The sequence below is a fragment of the Lynx canadensis genome, chromosome B1 (genome assembly GCF_007474595.2).
Source record: "Lynx canadensis isolate LIC74 chromosome B1, mLynCan4.pri.v2, whole genome shotgun sequence".
Lineage (NCBI taxonomy): Eukaryota > Metazoa > Chordata > Mammalia > Carnivora > Felidae > Lynx > Lynx canadensis.
In genome coordinates this window covers 103,471,932-103,492,239 of record NC_044306.2, presented here as the reverse complement: position 1 = coordinate 103,492,239, position 20,308 = coordinate 103,471,932, and the positions used below count along the sequence as shown (strand labels likewise).

General features: G+C 38.8%; 1 protein-coding gene across 1 annotated transcript in view; it reads right to left on the bottom strand.

Annotated features, from left to right (window-relative positions):
* Positions 1 to 19,812, bottom strand: part of QRFPR (pyroglutamylated RFamide peptide receptor) — a 44,366-nt gene extending 24,554 nt beyond the window's left edge. Inside the window, exon 1 of the mRNA XM_030311907.1 lies at positions 19,473 to 19,812. Within this exon, the coding sequence (XP_030167767.1) occupies positions 19,473 to 19,812 (340 nt within the window). The remainder of the gene's footprint in view (positions 1 to 19,472) is intronic.
* Positions 19,813 to 20,308: the final 496 nt, after the last annotated feature.

Sequence of the window (20,308 nt, the reverse complement as noted above, 5' to 3'; positions counted from 1 at the left end):
CATTACTCTGATCCCTGACACTTGTCACATTTCTTCTCTACCTTTGACACTCCCGACTTCCTTTTATAAGTACCCTGTGATTAATTGGGCCCACCCAGATAATCCAGGATAATTTCCCTATCTCCAGATCCTTTTCCCATGTAAAAGCCCTCTTGTCATACAGGTAATATAGAAGTAGAAGATTGTGGAGATTATAATATGGAAATCTTTGAGGGACTAATGTTCTGTTTTACCACATAAAATTAACATAAAAATATCATACAGTGACTTAACATGGCAAAGATGTCAATTATCTCCAAAACAATATGCAAATTGAATACAATACCTATCAAAATTCCAGGGGGAGTTTTTAGGAAACTGACAAACTTATTTTTAAATGTGTATGGAATAATAAAAGTCCATACATAGCTACATCAACTCTGAAAAAGGAGGTGAGGGGCACCTGGGTGGCTCAGTCGGTTGAGCGTCTGACTTCAGCTCCTGTCATGGTCTTGCGGTTCGTGGGTTCCAGCCCCACACTGGGCTCACTGCTGTCAGCCTGTCAGCACAGACCCTGCTTCAGATCCTCTGTCCCCCTCTCTGTGCCTGTCCCCTGCTTGAGCTCTCCCAAAAGTAAATATTTAAAAAAGAAAGAAAAAGGAGTAGGAGACTTTCCTTATGCAATATGTAGATATGCTAATAACCTTTGCAACAAACACTATAGCACTGGTGTGGGCATAGGCAACTAGACAATGTTCCAAAATAGAAATTTAAGAAGAAGATAGGAAATTGATTTATAATTAAAAGGGCACCACAGATCAGTGGGTAATTATAAAACTGTTTGTTTATATGTGGTGTAAAGAAGACTAGCTCTACGTGGAGAAAAATAAACCAAGTTGCCTATCCTACATCATATACAAAAGTGAACTCTAAACAGATAAATTATCTGCTGTAAATAAAAGTATTAGATAAATATATGAACACAGATAGACTGCAAATGAGCACATATCTGAAGACAGAAACAGTACCATCAGTTGGTTACACTGTCAGCAGGCACTTCTAGATAGATATTCAGACTCCCTTCCCCAAAACAGGGAATATGTGTGTGCTTGGAATTCTAAGATGTAGCCCCAGATTTCAGGCCCTAGGAAGCACTGGTTCTGAAACTTGGCTACATGTTGGGATTACCTGGAAATCTTTAAAAGAAATCAATGACTAAATCTCACACTGAGGGAATCTAATTTATGGGATATGAGTGAGGCCTTAGGATTTTAAAAAGCTCCCAGGTGGTTTTAATATGTAGTGAAATTTGAGAACCACTGAGGTAGAAATGTATTTGAGAGTGAGCCTTCACTTCAAGGTCTACCTTTCCAACATAGCTTCTAACTGTGGGGCGTGGGGGTGGGGTGGGAAGGGCTTGGAGGGATATTCTCAATCTATCACACTGATTTTACATTCTATATTCTATCTTCTCACTCATTTACACATTTGTTCATTCATTCACCTATGGGTCATATACTGTTTAAGGCTTTTTTTTTAAGTCTTTTTTTGAAGCTTATTTATTTATTTTGAGAGAGAGAGAGAGAAAGAGAGAGCTCATGCACATGAATGGGGAGAGGCAGAGAGAGAGAGGGAGAGAGAGAGAATACTAAGTAGGCCCCACGCTGTTAGCACAGAGCTGGATGCACATGCAGGGCTCGAATTCATTAACCCTGAGATCATGACCTGAACCAAAACTAAGAGACGCTTAACCAACTGAGCCACCCAGGTGCCCCAAGGCTTTTTGGATTCAGACTAAGACAAAACATAAACACTCTTAGCTGTTCTTCATGGAAAGAGAACAGACATTAAACAATATCCCACAAATAAACATTTAATTACAAAGTAGTATTCCAAATAATTTTGCTTGGATACAGATAAGGATAAAGGAATCAAAATATTTAAAAACCAAAAGCAAAATGTTGGGGTGCCTGAGTGGCTAAGCCAGTTAAGCATCTGACTCTTGATTTGGGCTCAGGTCATGATTTTGCAGTTGGTGGATGGAGCCCTGCATGGGGCTCTATGCTGACGGCTTGGAGCCTGCTTGGGATTCTCTCTCTTCCTCTCTTTCTGTTCCTCTCCCGTTAATGCTCTTTCTCTCTCTCAAAATAAATAAGCATTTTAAAAAAAGCATTTAAAAATGAGCTAAATCTAATTGATAAATGACAAAAGAAAAATATACATTACACCAACAGTGGCAAGTAATACCTAGAATGCCGTCTATTGTTTATCATCTACATTACAAGGGATACAAGTGAAGATATGCTGGTAATTATTAAAAACCAGCTTTCCAAGTTAAAAAGAAAAAAGATTATGATTTGTAGTGTTTGTGAATATCCCTCCTGTAAATACTCTCACCGTGGCCAATTCCAAACTACCAACATGGTATCAGTGGATGTGGAGTTGGAAAGACATGCACACAGGTGGTTCTCATGAGCTGGTGCAAGCTAGCTCTAGCATACCATCAGATACATAATAATATTCAAATAAATTATAACTAAAAATAATGCCAATGAATATATGTTTAATGACTTCTGGTTTTGTTTTCTTCTCTTCTGTTCTTTCTCTGTTTTATCTGAATCACTATTCTTGAAAGGACTAGTTGTAAAAGGAGGTTTGCGTTTTATAGATGAATTCTTGTTAATTTGATGTCAATTTGACTGGATCATAGAATGCCCACATATCTGGCTAAGCAGTATCTCTAGGTGTGTCTGTGAGGTTGTTTCCAGAAGAGATCAGCATTTGAACTGGTGAACTGAGTAAAGCAGATGGCCCTTCCCAACAGGAGTGGACATCATTTAATCTGTTGAGAGCCTAAATAGAACAAAAAGGCAGAGGAAGGTTGAGTTTGCTCTCTGCCTTCCTGCTTGAGCTGAGAAACCAATTTTCTTCTTCTGCCCTGGACATCTCTGATTCTCAGGCCTTCAGACATGGACTGGAATCTACACATTGATTCTCTGTCTCTCAGGCCTTTGAACTACCACTAGCAGTGGGTTTCCTGTGTCTCCAGCTTGCAAACAACATGTTGTGGGACTCTTCAACCTCCATAACTATGTAAGCCAATCATTATAATAAAATATAATAGTATATATATATTATATACTATATATATACATATATATTATATACTATATATATTATATACTATATACTATACTATATACTATATGCTAAATATATATACTATATATTATATACTATATATATACTGTACACTATATACTATTATATACTATACTATTATATACTAGTATATAATATATACAATATACTGTATACTATATACTATATGCTATTATATACTATTATATATTATATACTATATTATATATATACTATATACTTTATATATACTATATACTATATACTATAGTATATATACTATACTATATATACTATATATTATATATTATATACTATATTATATATTATATACTATATTACATACTATATACTATATTATATACTATATATTATATACTGTATATATATACATATATATGTATATGTATGTGTATATATATATGTATGTATGTATATATATATGTATATACATGTATATGTATATGTATGTGTATATATACACACATATATATGTGTATATATATATACGGTATATAATATATATGTGTTTATATGCAATATATACATATTCAGTTTCCCTGGAGAACCCTGACTAATATGTTATCTTTCATCTCTTTCTCTGCACTGCTCTCATTAACTTCTAGAATTTTGCAACAGCATGAAATTCCACCTCTGATCTCCCCTACTCTCTCTTCCTATGTCACTGTTTAGTGTCCTATATCTTCCAGCAGTGTCTTTGGCTGAGAAACTAGTGATATGTTCAAAGTTAAAAGACTAACTTCCATTCCAGTAATATTTACTGAGCATTTGCCATATGCCAGGTATTGTTCTAGCAAGCATTAACTCAAGCCATAAACTCCATAAAATCCTCATAGCAACACTATAAGGTAGGAATTGCTAACATCTCCAGCTGTAGAAAGAAATGAGGACTAAACCAAATTCCCTAAGGTCATTCCAATATTCCACATGATGGAGCAAGCAGTCTGCTCCAGACTCTATGCTCTTAGCCACCATGAAAAATAGCCCCTAGATCACAGGTTTTAAGTAATTAGTGAAGGCTTTACAAAAGAAGTGTGTATTCAGTGTGCCACACTGGTTTAGAAGCATCAATGTTATTTCTTTTAAATTCCTTTAAATTACTTCACTACTTGCCCAATTAATACAACTCTATTAGCTACCCGTGTGTGTATTTAGACTCGGAAGATGTTGATTATCTCCATTTCTTCTTTTCCACATCTCATCTCTACACCTTTCACATTTCTTATTGCTTTCCCACCCTGTTTTTCTAAACACTAGTTTTTTGAGTCTTATTGGGGTAATATTTTCTTAAACTTTATTTGAGTGATGGGTCTCCTATGCTATAATTTACTAATATCTAACAACACAGTCCGAAAATTAAAATACATTATCCACAGAGAGTACGCCATACTTTTTTTCAATAAAAGCTGTTTTTATTAATAATAGTAATGAAATTACTAATAAATAGTAATAAGTAACAGTAATACAAACAGAGAGCTAGGAGGCCCTAGGCAAAAATCATATGTAAGACAGCCATTCTTCTACTCAGCCAATGCTTACATCTTTTGGCATAATCTAAACAATTTGCCTTTGTCAGTCTCATTTACACCCACACATTCCAAAATGGATACAAAAGACTTACTACTTTATTAACAATCATAGGTAAATCGATTTTTTGATTATCTGTGTTCCTTATAAAAACCCTTTCCATCAGTGGTTCTGACCTCAATAAGAAATACCTTTATATTACACACACACACACACACACACACACATATACACACACACACACACACAGTAAGAAATACTTTTACTTATGTGTGTGTGTGTGTGTGTGTGTACACATGTAACCAAAAGTTTTATTATGTAAATGATCTTTGATATTCTCTATTCTAATATATTTAATATATTTGTATTTTTCTTCAGTTGCTAATCCTGACTCACCAAACGACTTCATGACTCATTAATAAGTTACAACTCATACTCTGAAATTCACTGCCTTAGAACAGTGATGCCTCTGCTCCAAAATGAAGTTCAAACTCCTTAACATAGCAGTAGAAGGCTCTCCATGATCTGTCTTCCTTTTCTCTCTAGCTTTATCTCTCACCACTTCCCCTTTGAATGCTAAACTCCAGGGCTATGGAGCTACTTGTATTTTCCAGGAAGCCTGATGTCTCTCAAAATCTTTACACAGTCTACACGGCGTACTGTTCACCCTTGTATCTCAAGTTTGACATTGTGGCTGGCATCTACTAGGCAGTCAATAAACACTAGTTGGATGAGTAAATGAATGAATAAATTAATAAATGGTAAAAATTCTATCAAAATCTATTTAAAGAATATCTTTTGACAACAAAATCCCATCGATTTCACTCTGAAAATCCACACCTAGGCTACAGAAAGCAGAAAAAGCACTCAATATCCTATAAGTTTATTAAGGAAAAATGTAATTTCTGAAAAATCAGAGCAAACAGTTTTGTAAAAGCTTACTTACTCAGGAAATTTTCACCCCTTAAATTTGGATCAGCTTGGTTTTTGTCACAACAAATCAAGCAGATAAATAAAGTTGATTGTATATAAAATTCTGTACCCTTCTGGATATAACGATGACTTGGAAGAAAATAATGGCATAAGTCCTGGTTACTGTAGTAACTGCCTCTATGGTACAATAGGTAATCAAAGAGGTGTATTTAGCCATTCTATTTGCTAATGAAAAGTGCTCAATAGTCTTTCACCTTTGGTCAAAAGAATCTATCCCATGTTCATCAGAAGCAAAAGTGGAACACAGCAATGGTATATTATAAACCAGCCTCAAACTCCCTTGTGCATATGGACCACATAGGTCGTAGGATGGGGTCTGAGACAGTTTCTAACAAGGTTCCAGGTGCTGCTGCTGCTGGTGGTCCATGGAGCAGATTCTAAACAGCAAGGAAAGTTACACAGTATATTGAAGACTTTCTATTTTGCTGTTAGGGAATGCTCTTTCCTGGCCCATTTTTGTTACCAAGGTAACTGGGCCAGGAGAGGTGGGTCCTACCACCTCTTGACCTAATGACCTCTTACGCCTGGCAGAAGAACTGTTTTAGCAAAGAACCAGCGTCTCCTTTCCTTAGGCTCTTTCCAGACACTTAGCTCCTTTTCCCTTTTCAAATTTAAGGAATCAGTACAGTTTACCCCCAAATAAAGTTCCTTCTAGTTACCAGTGAAGCAGCCACTTTTTATTTACCCCTTTATTTCAGGAACTTAAAAAAAAAAAACAAGCAAACAAACAAAAAAACCCTTCGATTGTCTGTAATACTCTACCACTGCTACTACCTAGAGCTGAAAACATGTTGAAAAGATGTATGAAAACCATGCAGTACCCAAATAGCTCAGTATACAATTTTGACTTGTATGCTTCTCTCTGAATAATTTTTTTTCTGTTAGAGATTTCCTTAAAGTTTTTAATGGAAGATAATAAAATTCCATTCTCATATAGTCAGTTTCCCATCTGTCAGTAACATCTGTAAGTCAAGATTTTCTGACAATATTAGAAAAATGTGGATGTTTTTCCCCAGTTCTCTTCCTTTTTAAAAGTTTTTTTTTTCTTTTCCTTTTTACTATATACCTTTCTCCAGGAAGAGAGGAAATGGGTGTAAGTGTACAGAGTTGCTTTAAAAACAGAAAAAGTCTTTCTTTGACATATTTACTACAAGAAAGGCCTTTAAAAATGAAGTCTGACAAGGATAAAAAGCAAAGGCAATTGAAATAACTAACCAAGATTCATGCTTAGCTGATTTGAAATGTTCCTCATTGTTATTGAAATAACTTTGCAAATATATTACAGAGAACTGTTCTTCCAAAAATTTGAGAATTTCACAGATAGTTTAAGAGACATAAACTAGTCAGTTAACCTCTCTGGATTCCATGCAAACCTAGTGCATTTTGCAGCCTCTAGGAATTTCCTAAAGAAGGAGCCGAAACTCTATTTTATCTCAGGCCAATCCTGCCAGGCTAACGCACTGCCTTTTCTCTCCAACTCTGTCGAAGGAGTGGTCCCATATGAACCCATGGGTCACATGAACCCACCTATTCCCCCTAGCCCTTTGCTGACATTTGGGCCCAAAGTCTAAGCCAGTCAAATTCCTTCTCTTTGGACTAAGACATAGGAAACAGAATAAGGACTGTGAGATGAAGCCGACAGATATATAGAAAAGTCATGAGTAAGAGTGGGGGCCACAAGGGTTATGAGAAAGTAGAAAATCTAAAGACAAACAAATATGACAGGGATAAAATGAGCATAAGAGTTCTCCTGGCTTCTTTCTCTCCTCTACCCTTTTCTCTTTAACTCAAAGACATGCCTGCTGGATGGTTCTCTCTATGGGCTGTTTTATTAACCAGATTGTATGTAATAATTGGGGTCACATATCAGGATGGGATATTTGCATAAATAAGACTGAGATTTAAAGACAGAGAGGGAGAGGGTAGGAGGCGGAGGGAGATGGGTAGAGAAGGAATAGAAATAGGGAGACCTGAGAAAAGACTGATGAGGATGAATAGAAAGAAGTAGGTAGTAAGAATTCCCACAGGTAACTGAAGCATATGTTCTTAACCAAGGGAGGCTTCCTTGGGATGGGATAGGGAAGTTGAGAGACCTTGACATCCTGCATTACAAGATGAGAGCACAAGTCAGTGATAGCTTTTGAATTAATATCACTGAGGCAGCAGTACAGTCTGGGGTGTTCCGAAAAGACACACGATCTTTGCAAGGTGAAAAAAGTTTTGTGGGGCACTACTACGTGTAATATTAAAGACCTGAATGAAATGGAAGAGAGGGGTTTCAAGAAATAATTTTGTGAGTAATGAACTAAAATCTTCGAAAATTTCTTTGATCAAAATTATTTTACATTAGTGTTGGTCACTGGACTAAGTCTCTTTGCATGTGACACTGTACCAAGCCTGAGCCACCTGGAACCCTAGGATTTATTCGGCTTTCCAAGAGTAGAAAGCAGAAAGGGAAAGATATGTAATGGTAAAAAGATCGACCAAACCAAACGATTGCTCACCATGGTAGTACAAAGCAATCAGACTTCATAAGCAAGTTTTTGTCCACTGGGGGACTGGAGCAAAGTCACATTCATGGCTGAGCCCTGGAGATTCATGAATTCTTCATGCTGAACTCCACATAGCTGCTGCTTTGGATCCCGCTTCAGTTTTCATGAGACCTACCTGCTACTGTCCCTAAATTCAAAGGAGATCCCTCTATTCTTTATTACAAAATAGGCTTGCCATAACTCCAATTATTTGAGGTAAATTGAATCTTCATTCCTTGCAACCAAAAAAAGCAAAAATATATACAAAAGATAAATATAATCTCATTCTTCCGCATGTTGCAAAAATAAATACAACTGATTCCTTAAAAGTCTCAAATATTAGTACAATGACGAATAAGGTGATATACTTTAATGCATCCAAAAATATTTATTGAGAAGCTACTAGGTGATACTGAGAACTATTACCGTGCAATTAACTAAATGATGGATAAACAAGAGAGATGAAGTCTTTGACTTTATGGAGCTTACCTTCTAATGCAGAAGACCAAAAACAGGCAAATAGATTGTGTCTTCAAAGTCATAAAATTCACATGTATTATTTCCTCAACACTGAAAATCTAATTTGAATAATGTGTTCATTGAATAGACCAGCTATTTTTGTATCTTGCAAACACAGTGTGAAGATCTATATTTTACACCTAATGATTCTATTTATAGGTAATATAAAATTTTAACCGGATCTTGCCCAGAGTGATGTTTTATGTCATTAAGTCTTCATTTAATTCATTTTAAGCATTAGACCAAAGCTCCATCACTCTGATTTTTTTTTTAAAGTAAAACTGTTCTTCCTCAGAATCCACTGAAGAAATCACTGCTTGGATTAGGTCTATATTGATACTTGGATTCGATTTTGACTCAATAAAATTCCTCCTCATAAAAAATAAATCCCTTATTGTTTGTAGATATTGCAGTAGAGGAAAAGTTTTAAAAAGCCACACATGTTGCTCTATCTGTAGAATAACCTGACAGTACTTCTAAAGCTGAGTCAATATGGACTTCTGGGAATATGTGTTGTGTGTTAGGGCCCCAAACTTTAGTACACAGGTGGGCAGAACCACTGAGAGTAAATGTGCAGGAGTCTGTTCTCGTGAAAGTTTCTGAGGAAAAGACCAGGACAACTTTTTATTTCAGAAATTTGTCCTCCAGATCCCAGAAACTAGCATATGAGGTCTAACTATGTAGGCAAAACTGTGCACAAATGGGGCAGAAACAGGTGATGAAACACAACACGCTGCAGAAAGAGAAACCGTGCCCTAGGCCAGTATAGCAGGACGTGTCTGTATCAATACTAGTGTGGCAAGACTGTGCCTATGGTCTGCAGTGTCCTGGAAAGACACATGGGCCTTGCAAGGAATTACAAAATCTATATCAGCCCCAACAAGTCTTTTACCACTTAAGCCTCTTTTCAGGATATATTATTGCTTCCGAAATGAATGAAAGTAAGTACTCTTTTCTGTGTTTAGACTACAAATGACTAGTTTGACTTTTCATTGAATATAGAAGTAAATATTTTTATGGTAATTATTCAAGACTTTATTAACAAAACTAAGTTATATGTGGATGGGACTATTTATAGTTGTTTTATATAAGTGCATATCATATGTTGTTGAGAAATTAATTCTGTAATTACAGTTTTTTTAAACTCTGTCATCCTTATTGTCTATAAACCAAATTAAAATAAAATTTACATTTTATTTTATTTTATTTTATCTTAATGTTTATTTTTTTTTTGAGAATGAGAGAGAACACAAGCAGGGGGTAGGCAGAGAGAGAGGAAGAGAGAAATCCCAAGCGGGCTCCGCACCATCAGCACAAAGCCCGATGCAGGGCTCCACCTCAACAACTATGAGATCATGACCTGAGCCGAAATCAAGGGTCAGATGCTTAACCAATTGAGTCACCCAGGTGCCACCCTAACATTTAAATAGTAATAATTTGCAGCCGTAAGTCACAATTAGCTTCCTTTCTTTGGGTGCCCACTAAGCGCTGGGTCCTTCACATACAGGGTCGTTCACTCTCACAGCAGCCCTATAAAGTATGCATATGTTTCCCAAATTTACAGATGAAGAAGCTACAGCAAGGAGAAATAAAATAATTGTCCCAGTGTGAAACACTGTGTTTGTCAACCTGCAAATAACACTGCAGATATTAAATGCATCTCAATTCTGCAAAGAAGAGATTTTTTAAAATATTTTTTATACATGTATTGAAAGAGACTTTCAACCTCGTTTCACGTTTTATAGGTGAAAGGTTTTATAGGTGGAAATGTGTAAATATTGTATACTTCATACTAAAATACAATGGGAAATCATAAGAACTGAATATGCATTAATATTTTTGATAAAATATAGTATGATGTAAATCTTGCATTTTGATGTAATGTATGCTGCTACATTGTCCACTGGGGGGCAACATCAGACATTATTTTATAACTTCTCAGCTTATAACATGGTATAACATCTCCTAATAGGAGCAGATGGAATGCAAGGAAATGTAGTTAATAGTTAGTACAGTAACTTGTGAGTCATAAATGATGTGACAGGATTAAAACCCAGTATTGTCCACACTAAGGACCTACTCATTTTGATTTATATTAATTTTTTAATAATTTTTTAATGTTTATTTATTTTTGACACACAGAGAGAGGCAGCATGAGCAGGGCAGGGGAAGAGAGAGAGGGAGACACAGGATCCGAAGCAGGCTCCAGGCTCTGAGCTGTCAGCACAGAGTGGGACGCGGGGCTTGAACATATGAACCGCGAGATCGTGACCTGAGCCTAAGTCGGTCACCTGAGCGACCTAGGCGCCCCTGAACCAAACTGTCTTTTTACCTCTTTTATTTCTCCTGTGTTATAAGAACACATTACATTTTAAGGAGAATTCCACTAGTCCTTAATAATCTACAATCTTTCTGGTACTATACGCGATGTATTTCTCAGAAACAGCCACAAGAAGAACAAATTTTGTGTTGCCTAGATAGATAAGATAAATTTTGTGTTGAGTATTTAAAAATTAATAATTAGAAATCAATCTTCAGGGGTGCCTAGGCGGCTCAGTTGGTTAAGCGTCTAAGTTTCTGACTCCTGATTTCAGCTCAGGTCATGATCTCACCTTTCATGAGATCGACCCCTCTGGCTCCTTGCTAACAGCTCACAGAACCTGTTTCAGATTCTCTCTCTCCCTTACTCTCTGCCCCTCCCTCGCTCACACTTTCTCAAAATAAATAAACTTAAAAAAAATGAAATCAATACTTAATTTTTTTTTCAATGTTTATTTATTTTGGGGACAGAGAGAGACAGAGCATGAACGGGGGAGGGGCAGAGAGAGAGGGAGACACAGAATCGGAAACAGGCTCCAGGCTCTGAGCCATCAGCCCAGAGCTTGATGCGGGGCTCGAACTCCAGGACCGCGAGATTGTGACCTGGCTGAAGTCGGACGATTAACCGACTGCGCCACCCAGGCGCCCCATCAATACTTAATTTTAAAGCAGGAATCAAAACAACAAAATTATCTGTGGATACACATTTGAGTTGAGATAGGGAGTTTTAAAGAAAATGTGAGCCAGATGGTCCAGGACCATCTTTCATACTACCTGAAAAAGATAGTCCAAGAATGAAGCTGCAAAACAGAAGGAAGTGAGGCTGGGCACAGAGAGGAAGGATGGGGGGCCTCCGGAGTCACTGTCAGAGGACCTAGATCCAGCTGTGCCAGAAGCTAACCCTAATCCTGAGTTTTTCAGTTCCATGAGACAGAATACCTCCTCCCCCCTCCCCCCCACCCCCCGCCGCCCGCTCCTTTTCTTAAGTTAGTTTAAGATGGGCTTCTCTAGTTGCAAACAAGAATTCATAATAAACCAACCACTGGCCAAAGAACATGCTAAGCTCTATTTTAGAAAAGCAAATGAAAAAGGGATTTTTTTTTATGCCTCTTAAGTGCCCAATGAATTTTTCCAAGTTTTGTCATTGCCAAATCCTTTTGTGTCCCTTTTTTAAAAAAGTTTATTTATTGATTTTGAGCACGTGAATGGGGGGAGGGGCAGAGAGAGAGGGAGAAAGAGAATCCCAAGCAGGATCTGCACTGTCAGCGCAGAGCCCCACGACAGGGCTCAATCTCACAAATTGCAAGATCATGACCTGAGCTGAAGTCAAGAGTCAGATGATTAACCGACTGGGCCACCCAGGCATCCCTTCTGTGTCCTTATTTTAACCATGAAATGCTGTTGTCTCTACGTAGAGACGCATACAAATCCCACTGCTTTTACTACCACCCTGCAGCCTTCCAAGAAAACTTAGTGAATTTCTTGACCATGGTATCTTTTCTTCTTAAAGTGTGCCCATAATTGATTTTAGAGAAGATCACCCAGAGGTTAGCCTTGGCACATTTTTTCATTTGAGTTCCAAACTACCATTGGGTCTCTCTTTGATTTCTTTCTTTTATTTTTTTCAGTAAGTCTACTCTTTGTCAAGAGCTTTCATCATTCCCATTAAATGGTTTTTAAAAAGCCCCATAATACTGTTGGTTTTACATCAGTTTCACCATATTTAAATTTCCCCCAGAAACTCTGAAGTTTCTGAAATGCTATAGGAAAAGAGAAAATTATTATGTGTAAGTGATGTTTTCTAATCACCAATCAAATAATGAAATAGTTCCAGTCTAATCCCTCTGCTCTGAGCTGGCCCCCCTAATTAAGATCTTTTCACCACATAATGTTCAACAATTTCCTTTAATAACCTATTTCACAATTTATCAAGCTGAAATCTCTAAAAACTCACCTGAATTTCTGTGTTGTGTACAGTGAGTGTTCGTTTTTTTCTCACCCTCCCTCCTTCCAGTTCTATCTTCCAGTAAAATCCTTTTTTACAAATATGAAATGTTATGCAAAACCCCATTTATTAACAAGAGAGAAGGGGGCTATTTTGATAAAGCCTGGGAACCCGCCTGTTCCATACACACTGACACCAGCCACCATGGCTCTGGGTAACATGCACTGAAAACCTTGCTGTGGGGTGTGCTAAGTTTCAGGGGCACCCGGGGGCTCAGTCAGTTAAGCGTCCGAGTTTTGCCCCCATTATGATCTCATAGTTTGTGAGTTCAAGCCCTGCCTTGGGCTCTGTGCTGACAGCGCGGAGCCTGGAGCCTACTTCAGATTCCATGTCTCTCTCTCTCTCTCTTTCTCTCTCTCTCCCCCTCTCTCTCTCTGCCCCTCCCCTGCTCACAGTCGGCCAGTCTCTCTAAAATAAATAGACATTGAAAAAATTTTTTTAATTTAAAAATGTTAAGTTAGAGTTTCATTCTCCAAGTGAGAGAATAATTCTTTTTGTCTTTCATCTTACATCAGCCCAACATTTTAATCATTTTTGACTTCTTTCTAAATCCACCATTAAGACTCCAAAAAAGTGTATGGCTTTAGTAAAGACGTGGCTGGGTACAATGGGAGAACTGTCTCAGAGTTCCATGTTGGATTCCATTTTATGCAGCTTACTTTTGCATTTTCCAAGCATTCTAATTCCGATTGCTTTTTTTATACAGCATAGGTGGCAGGCACTGTGCTATTTAAGCACTTTACATTCATTATTTCTTTTCACCTTCACAATAGCCCAAGCCTTGGTGCTGTCAACATTTACCCTACATCAGTGGTTCTCAACCTTGGCTACAAATTATATGATTCAGGAACTTCTGAAAATCCAGTACCTAGGTATCACATTCAGCCCAATTAAATCAGAATCTCTAAGGGGTAGGAACAGTCATCATTTTAAGAACTCCCCCAAGTGATTCCATCTGTTGGCAAGATTGAGAATCACTGCTCTAATAGGAATTTTCCTATCAGCTACTGAAAAAATTAATTTTCACAATTTTTTTTTTTTTTTTTACCTAAGCAAGTAGTCTTCAAATGTAGTAAGTGTATGTGAAAGTACACTTCTCCCAGTGAGGCTGCCATTACTTAGGGTATTTTTGGAACTCCTTTTTTGTAATTGCTTTTAGTCAATTTGCCAGTCATCATTAGAAAATTCTTTTCAGTGCCCACAACAGGATTGCAGGGAGATACATAGAGCTCTGGGTGCACACTTCCCCTGGCTGTGACTACACCCCCAGCAGGATGAAAGCCAGCAGAGAGACCTGTGGGCTCCTGGCAAGGCCATCAAGGCCTCCCCATCTCAATTTATTAATGCTGAGAGCCATAAAGGAGGCTAAGATTAGAACTGATTTTCCAACTCCTTCTGGAAAGACTTTAGAATTAATCCCTTCATGTTTTAAGTTCACTTTTATCTCAGTCACCATGAGTCCTATTCTCCTAGACCATCCCTTGCCCCTGGACCCAATCTAGGCTCTTGATATCCCCATTATTACCCAAGGTCCCATTCCCTAACACCCCCCCCCCCCGCTTTCTCCATAGTGCACTCTGGATCTCTGATATCAACGAAATCCCCTGCCTCGCCCATGTTTTCTTTGAATGGCACCTTCCCCTTCTTGCTCTAACTGAAACCTGGCAGTTCCACAAGGACACAGCTTTCTCTACACTTACAATATTCCAGTGCACACAGCAGATATTCAGAGGATGCTGAATACAAGAATGACTCATAGTACTATTAATAATAATTTAGACCCTGGGCAGAGAGACAAAGTAAGGTGAGAGAATGGTGGATGCTAATTAGATATCCATGTGTAAATGCCTACTTTACAGATAAGAGAGATTATGTCTTACAATAATTAGATAATTAGATACTGGTTTCAGAATTATCACCAACAAAAGGAGAGTCCTGATTGTAGCCTCTATGCAGAAATGAACAATGGAAGAAAAGAGATTGCGTACCAGGCTTCAGGTGACACACACTCAAAAAATGAGAGAAAGTATGAGAATCACTGAAGGAAAGAATATAGAGAAAAAGACTGATATATAGAAAACAAAGTAAGAAGGAAAAAGAGAAGCTTATGGACACCTAGAGAAGAGAGAAAAGTGTTCTGGAGCATTGTTCAGAAGCAAAATCTATTGTACTGAATTTAGTTGAAAAAAATTTCCCCATACTGTCAGTAAATTTGGAGGAACATTTAGATATTTCGAAGAAATATATTAAAGAACGAAAAAAAGAGACAAAATGAGGAAAAACAGCCAGCAGATAAGGATAGGTAAATTCTGTGGTGCCAAGAACACAAAAGGCAAGTTCACTGCTGAAGTTGAACCAAACAGATTGGTGACTAGAATGCACACAGAACTTCCAAGGCCGGACTCCTAATTGCTAAGACAATAAAACCCCATCCTCACATTAGTGATTAAAAAAATCATAAGCAAATGCTACTTACTATTCTTGGGGGAAGTGAATCTCTACTCCTACCAGCTCCATGTTGGAAGTTCTGGGGAGTAGTGTGGGAGCAAATCAACTGTTGATCACGGAGAGTTGGCATTCGGATGGTAATGCCAGATATACAGAAGGATTGAACATACACTTTCCTCAATGCTGAGCAAACTCAGATGCTGAATTAAGATCTTCTAAATTGAGTGTAAATCATATAAATAAACTAAATATTTATGGATATAATTTGTTGCACCTGTCATTTATGGTGTCACCACTGTACAAATGGAAACTCAAAGTTTTGCTCAGTGGTGTGCTGGAAGACAACTGTATGGTTTTGAGTTTTGGGGTTTTTTCTTTAAAAAATAAACTGATCTGCAGCTGCTGATGTCCACAGTGTAAATACTCCTACCATGACTGACTTCTTTTTTTTTAATGTTTATTTATTTTTGAGAGAGAGAGACAGAGCGTGAACAGGGGAGGGGCAGAGAGAAAGCCACAGAAGCAGGCTCCAGGCTCTGTGCTGTCAGAACAGAGCCCGACATGGGGCTCAAACCCATGAACTGTGGTGAGATCATGACCTGAGCTGAAGTTGGATGCTTAACCGACTGAGCCATCCATGAGCTCCACCATGGTTGATTTCAAGCCAACAATATGATGTCCCTGAATGGGGAACTGAGTAAAGATGAACACAATGGACTCTGTAAGTCAGTGCAAGCTGGCTCCAGAGAGTCAGATGTAATTAGTTTGGACTGGGGCCTGCACAGATCATTTTCAAAGTCTCTCAGGAGGTTCTCTAGGCAGCCAAGTCTGAAAATCATTACTTATAGTGGTGCTTCTCAAATTTTCATGTGCTTATGAATCACCTGGAGATCTTGTCCAAATGCAGGCTTTGACTCAGTAGGTAACACTGGTCCCTAGCAAGGGAGATAAGTGGACTAAAGAAGAAAAAAACAGTCATTTATAGCTCTACCTTTGTCAGAAATGTTTGAGAGGGAGGCTTTGAGAAGTCACAAACTGGAGGTTCATGAATTATTCGTGGCCAAACCCACAGAGAGGTTTTCTTTTACACAATTCTACTTTTAAATTTGAATTATATGCCAAGATCATAACATTCCATATTCTCAGCTCCTCTGAAAAAAAAAAAAAAAAAGGCAGTAACTACAACAACCACCAAAGAAGATCTGACACCCCTGCCTGCAGGGATCCTGCCCGCTTTAGGTGAGGTAGCAGACTTCCTTCTCCACTGTTTCCTCCTAGTGGTCTCTGCTGTTCCATTTATGTTTCCTATTTCACTTCTGAAGGAATTTGAGGGGTATTCATATTTTAGGTGTAGTATAACTGATAATATACCTTTTCTTCCCCATTTGCACTAGCCTACTCTTCTGTCTCATTTTTCACCATTGCTCACATATAAACTATATTCTTGAAATGGCTTACACAGCATTCCTGGAATTCATCACCTTTTCCTTTCCTCCAAACTTTGGATTGACCCCTGTTCCTAGAACACACTCCAACCTTCTTCCTCTGCTAGGAACAATCTGAATCATTCCTCAATATCTAGCTCAAAAGTCCTTGGTAAAGCCTTCCTGACTTCTGTGCTCTTGCAGCAGAATGGATCCTCTTCTATTAAATCCTATATTTGCTTATTCTGGGATATTTCATATTCTCTGAGGCCCCAAAAGTCATTAGATAAGCTTTGTTCATTTTTTGTATTACCAAGGTAAAATGCTTTTCCATAAAGAAGATCCTCAATAGCTTTATGGAATAATAGACTGTGAATTAACTTTGAACTATTAGATTACATTCCCTTGAAAGCTCTTTTGTTAATTTATCAAAGGAGTGTTGCAATTATTATCCTATCCCATAAAGGACAGGTTAAATATGTTTGCATCACTTTCTCCAGAAACTCTGCAAGCTCTCTTCTTTCCCCTGAACTTCAATTTTGGTGTTACTTACTTGATTTATAAGAATATTTATTCTATAAATCTTGTCTCAGATAAACATAAGCCACCTAAAATCAAACAATCCTTAATAGAATTAATACCTTATACTTTCATGGAATAATAAATTGCTTCAAAGCACTTTTACTAACACATTTATCCTCACACTAACCTGTAAAATACATACCCAATGTATTACTCTTTTTCAGCATTTAGAAGCTAAAGTGAAATGTCCTTCACGAATGGGGAAGCAAGGAAAACAGAAAGTTTAAGAAAAATCTTTGCAGCGCCCACCTAAGTCCTCTGAAAGGAAGATCCACCCTATAATCTTTCCTAGGCTTGATTTCCTAGGATGGCTAGGGGCTAAACATCTGCTTTATTCCACTTCCAAGCTCCCAGAATTCCTAATATTTTATTGAGAAACTGAGGCTCAGATGTGTTGAATCAACATGTATCAGAGCCAAAGTAGTAATCCAGGTCTTTGAATTCCCAGTATAACATCCCACTTTTCTTAACTATGTTTACCTTTACAAACAGAGCTATAATCATCCAGCAATACATATATGCTTCATAAATCTGTCTTCACAAACATGCAGAAATGAAAACTCCTGTACCATTGCCTCAAAAAATAAGTTATATATGATGACCAAAAGTTTATCCATTAATTTGGCGGAGTTAGTTGCACCAGGCAACTTTAAAATGCCCAAGGACGATGATTTCATCAGAGTGCATAAGAAAGGCTATAACCCATAAGTCAGTTTGCAAATTCCTGCACTGTGTCACCCTCAAGTGGATGCTATGTTCTCTAATGTTTAATTTAGTTTTGGGAATATTTACATTACAGATGACGTGGGAATCAAAGATTTTAGCCTCTTGACCCACTAATGATAAAATCCAATGCAAATTAATGGGGGAAAAAAGCTATGCCAGGGAAAGAAAATCTCAAATTGTTAATGTAGGATGAAATGAACACCCGCAGTGAGATTTAAAGGAAGTAGCAAAGGAGTGGAAATGACAGGGTTTAAAGGCATAATGATCCATTTCTCTCACATTCTTTCTGTATTTCCAACCACTTTCTAAGAATTTTGATGAGGCCTCAAGGATGCACCCATCCATGACAATGGGGTACAACACAACCTGTGCTTCCTCCCCAAGGCACACCAAGAACACTGGTGACAATAGAAGACAATATTACTTACGGATTACAAGGATGCTCTAAAGCTGTGTCTCTGGAAAGACTGAATCATTTAGGGAAGTGAAGTGTCTATTTTTTTCTCAACCTCAACATACTGCTCCCAGTTCAATGACTCTGAATGGCTTTTCTGCCATTTCCACTCCCCTTTTAAGGAAGGAGGACAAATCGGTGTCTCCTTCATTATCAGTCAGCAGGGGGTATGTTATGTTTTCTGTGTTCTTTCTCCCTTCTTGACTGTTAATACAATCTTTAAAAAGAAGGACTATTCCAAGATATATATATATATATATATATATATATATATATATAGTTTAAATCCTCATATAAGAGTTAGATCTACAAATACCTACAAGATATATATATATATATATATATATAGTTTAAATCCTCATATAAGAGTTAGATCTACAAAAACACTCTTTGGAAGCCACAGAGGCAACTGTGGAGTGAGCCTAGAGGTATGCAGGAAGAACGGATATCGAGACTTTTATTATGTGAAATATTTTTATCTTACTTTTATTGGAAATAGGGAAAATCCTGGTAATTATGGAAAAAGGAGTTGAAATAACAGGAGAGAGGTGCAACTCCCCACCTCACTGCCTTGTACGTTTCCTAGGCATTTTCCTAACTATGTCTTTAAGCGACAAGGAAAAGAAACGTTGGGCTGAATTAAAAGTGGCAAAAAACTTCTCTCCAAGTGAGCACAAGTGAGGAAGTTCTAAGAAGGAGCAGTGGATTCATTTGGTAGAGACAGAAATGTAAGGAATAGAGGGGGCGGGAAGAGTCCCTTGGCAGACTGGGGTTTAGAGAAGAAGGTGCGCTCGCGGACTCACCCCCCAGCCAGGTGTCAGAGATGTTCTGTAGCATGGTGACCGGGATGCAGAAGAAGGCGATGAGCAGGTCGCTGAGCGCCAAGGAGCAGATGAAGATGTTGGTGACGGTGCGCATTGCCTTGCTGCGGGTCACCACATAGACCACCAGCGCGTTGCCAAAGAGCGCTAGGGCAAATATGAGCACGCTGGTGAGCACGAAGGCCAGCTTGGCGCGCCCCGGCAGCTCCGGGGTGTAGACAAGCGGCCGCAGCCCGTAACGCGCGATGAACTGCTCGCGCGTCAGGTTATGGTCCCGTAGCAGCCTGGAGAACTGCTCTCGGGTGATGTTGAGAGACTGCATGCCGCGCGCTGCCCGAGCGCCAGGCACAGCCAGCTACCCCGGGCGAGCACCGCTGCGCGGCGGGGCGGGGGCTGCGAGGGGACAGGGCTGGCGGCCTCCTCCCACCCTCGCAGGTCCAGACAGCCGTCTGGCGCGCTGACGGGCTCCCGATTGCACCCCAGCAGGTTCGAGAAGGAAAGCAGCGAGGGATCAGAACCACAATGAAGAGGCGGGAAGCCAAAGCATGGGAGGCTATCCCGTTGACCAAAACTGTTCGCAGTTCAAAGAAAGTTCTCTTGGTCCTCTCAAGGTTTGGAGCCGCGGTGTCGGGAATGCAGGAGTGCCGCTCCAGAGTCCTCGCGCCTCTGGCTCCCCAGCCTTCTGCTGCAGGGATCGCACGGGCTCCAGGAGCCCGCGGAGGGTGGGGCTGGGACTGGGCGGCGCGCCACTCACCTCCCTGCTTCAGGCGCTCAGACGCCGCCTCCCACACCCTCAGGGAGAGGGAAACCTCTCTCTG